Source organism: Eucalyptus grandis, chromosome 4 (assembly GCF_016545825.1).
Source record: "Eucalyptus grandis isolate ANBG69807.140 chromosome 4, ASM1654582v1, whole genome shotgun sequence".
Taxonomy (NCBI): Eukaryota; Viridiplantae; Streptophyta; class Magnoliopsida; order Myrtales; family Myrtaceae; genus Eucalyptus; species Eucalyptus grandis.
Window position 1 is genome coordinate 452,691 of NC_052615.1, and position 3,688 is coordinate 456,378.

Sequence of the window (3,688 nt, forward strand, 5' to 3'; positions counted from 1 at the left end):
CTTGACTATGCATTCCCAATTATTCATCCAACTAAGCGAATTTCACCGAATGGGAACCTTTTTTTTTAACAAAATTTATATAATAAAAAGGCAGGCAATAGGTTTACAAATATTCCAAGGAGCAAGTACAGGCTGTTCAGCGGAACTACGTTAATCTTAGACCAAAGATTGGATGCGCAGTGCTCGAAATTTCCAGCCGAAAGTCAACCACAAGTGAAATAGTTGACCGGGCTTGTGTTGCACGTGCTTATCCTTTGATTACTAGGGTTTGCATGTTGGTGGAACGGATGAACTTTCAGCTTTAGGACCTCGTTACATCCCAATCGTGACGGACGTGGGCCGTTCATGAGACGTTAAGTCCTCATCCTACGTGCGGTGCAGCTGCGCCTCTTCTCTGGTTCCCCACTTTTCAGCAACCTTTTTGGGTGAAACGAAGGGTCGCCATCGGATCGAGCGATGGCTGTCGTCGGTTGCCGATGGAGACAAACCAGACGTCTCGAGATGGCAGGGCCGAGTCTTGATTGGCGCCAATCGAGATCCGACGGGTGTTCAGCAGAGAAGTGAGTCAATCACGGACAAGTTGCATTATCTATCGACTTTTACTCGAAATATGGATGAAGTAGATGGTTGACGTGAGGGGTGTGATGTGCAGGCTATTCCCCAAAACAACGTTACTGTACATATCAAGAACTGTATCGATCTTGTGCGATAGACATTCTACATTGCAGAGCTACTTCTGGTTGAAGGGAAACCATTTCAACAGCAAAATAACTTCTTCTTTTTTTTTGGTAGTTTTGAGATGTCCATGCTTTCCATTAGTGCGCAACATATGCTGCCCACCATCTTTTTTTTCTTTGGAAAAGTCATAATTATTTCCTATAGTTTTCCAGAAGGAACATGTGCTACATTAATAATGTGTCGCTGAAGTCCAATCACTGAATCTGCAGGAGCACGATTGTCCCCAATATTATGGAGATGGCCTTTTGCTAAAAGCTCAAGCAATGAAATTCTTTTATTAGGATATACATGTAAATTGAGTTAGAGAAGTTTCATATCTATTTCAACTACTTAAAAGTCCGGGCTTTGCCTTGAATCATCATAAACTTGAAATCTTTCACGTATAATATATCTAAAGATTAAACTATAGCATTATTACCAAAATTATCTAAAGCCATGGTGGTCAAATGTCTGTATTTGTCAAATTAATCAGCTCTTTTTCTAAAAGCGCATGTCAAAATGGAAGCTCAAGGAGAAGAACGGCTAGTGACATGGGGAAATAGCCTCTTCTTTAAGCAATTCTAATTAAAGTTAACTTTTTCCTGCTTAGTCAATGTTGTGGCTCACCATGTTAGTTGGATGGCATCCCACTCGTCGCCAGATGTGTAATTTAAAGTTCACGCTGGCGGCTGGCTGGTGCTGTAGCACTGCAATGATGGTCTCAGCGCCGTGATTTCTGCAGCAAATGAAAGGCCCTTCCCCATCTTGTTGGAAGGAATCATGCTTTCAGAAGCTCAGATAAATTCGGAATCGATTCTGGCATGTCTTGACACTTAACTATTCTTGGTCAAAAAAGCTGCTTCGATAAAATTTACGTGAGTATCTACGTGACCGCAATCCTTTTTAACAAGGGGTAAGCAGAAACAAAAAAGCGAATCCAAAATCGGCTCGTTCTCAGAAGTTTTAGATTTCAGGTGTGAATCTGGTCACCTAAATTAGACCGCGCCGATAATTCATTTTAATTCTTATAATTACAAAATGGTAATTGTCCACAAAAAGGTTTTTACACCTTGTTCTCTTGTTCCTCCCGATTCTGCCCTAATTGCGCAATTGCCCATCTCTCTGCTCACGCCTAGTCGCTCAAAAATTACCCATCTCGCTTCTCATGCTTTGTCACTCAATACCTCTCGTGGCTTGCTCTAGGCACTAGCAGCCTTAGTCGTTGCTCACAACATGAATTGCCTTTCTCGTAGCCTTGCTTGTTCACAAGTCACGACTCTTGTCGCTCCTCTTGCAACCTCGCTTGTCGTTTCTTTCTCTAATGAATTCGAAATCCTAATTGCCACGTGCCTCTTTTCTAGTTTCTTCACTCAAGTCTCATGTCTCTCTCACGCAACCTTGTCCACCGCTTATGATGCTAATTGCTCCCTCTTCTATTTCTCCGTTTTTGCTTCGCATGTGCTGTGGTGCTTATCAATGATGGTTGTCGATGAGAAAATACAAACTGAAGTGCTGTAATGCAAAGCGAGAATACTCATGGCCGGTTCCTAAATTCACTCGGGAGCCGGTGGGCTGATTCCCAAATAGGTCCAGGAACTGGTGGGCAATTCTTGATTCCTAGTTTGTCGAACCGGCTTTTCATGGGTAGTTTTTGATTTCAAGGTTACCCTAAAACCGATCACTCCTACTTTCAACCCCTTTAAGAAAACTGACTCAAAAAATTGCTCTTTCGGGGATGGAAATTGGTTCCGAAACCGAATCGAGTCACTTGAAAACCGATCCAAGAACCGAGTTGTCGAACAGGACAATCTCGACGGATCTTCGCACGTTTCCGAATTGGCCGGAACTGCGCACACCATAGATGTTGGAGCCAAACAAGTGGAAGCGACGATAGTCAGCAGACGGGAGGGCCGACGTCTCTCCAACCCTGTTTCGTCCTGCAGTGCAGTAACCCGAAAAACAAGAATCGACCCATCCAACCTTCTCCGGCCAAACCCAAGGTTCTTGCCCGATCCGGCAACAGACGAGTGCCATCTTCCTTCCTACTGGAATCGTTCTCCTTCTTTTCCCATTCATCGTCTTCTCCGTGTTCCATATGGAGTCTCCGTTCAAGCCGGACGTGCTGAAGGGCAAAGTGGCGCTGCTGACTGGAGGCGGGTCGGTCATCGGGTTCGAGAAATCGCGCCAGCTGGGCCTCCGCGGAGCCTCCGTCGCTGTCATGGGCCGCCGCAAGCACGTCCTCGACTCCGCCGTCGCTGCTCTCCACCTCCACGGCATTCCCCTCACTAGAAAATTTCCGTCTTTCCTTGCTCATACACTTCAAACACTTTCCTTTCTTTTTCGCTGTTTGATGATCGAGTCTCTGGTGTGGTGTGGTCCCTGTTGCTGCAAGGCAATCGGAGTGGAAGGCGAAGTTCGGAAGCGAGACGACGTTGTCAGAGCCCTGGAATCGACCGTCAAGAGCTTCGGGAGGCTCGACATTCTGGTGAATGCTGCCGCCGGCAATTTCCTAGTCCCAGCCGAGGATCTGTCTCCCAACGGGTACAGGTATTGTTCTCTGGTCCCTAGTTGTTGCCCATAACATGGAGGGAAAGTGAATCAGATTGAGATTTGGCCAAAGATTCTACTCTTTTCCTTTTTCTTTTTGCGATTACGCTAGTCTATTGCTATGCTATGTTTTCAATGATTGTGCAGATGCTAGGACTGAATCAGCAAATGCACGCAAAAAAACCCAGAAAAGTTGATCCACAAATCAAAACGCCGAATCACCACACGCAATGCAGTAACCTTGGCTGGAACTGAGCACCAGCTCTACATCTAATTTGGAAAAATAGCAGGACACCGCGTGTGAACAATCGGAGAGCTAATAAAAGCGGAAGACTCAAAGTTATAACGAAGGCCCACCAGAGAAATCAACATAGTAGCAACCTCAAAAGGGTCAAACAGACCAATCAAGAGCTTGTTAAAATAT

At 45.2% G+C, this 3,688-nt stretch overlaps 1 protein-coding gene across 1 annotated transcript; it reads left to right on the forward strand.

Moving 5' to 3' along the window:
• Window positions 1-2,812: 2,812 nt before the first annotated feature.
• LOC120292907 (peroxisomal 2,4-dienoyl-CoA reductase-like) lies at window positions 2,813-3,418 on the forward strand. The gene is made up of 2 exons (XM_039311460.1): window positions 2,813-3,264; window positions 3,412-3,418. The coding sequence occupies exons 1-2, from the start codon at window positions 2,813-2,815 to the stop codon at window positions 3,416-3,418; spliced, it is 459 nt and encodes a 152-aa protein (XP_039167394.1).
• The last annotated feature ends 270 nt before the right edge of the window (window positions 3,419-3,688 follow it).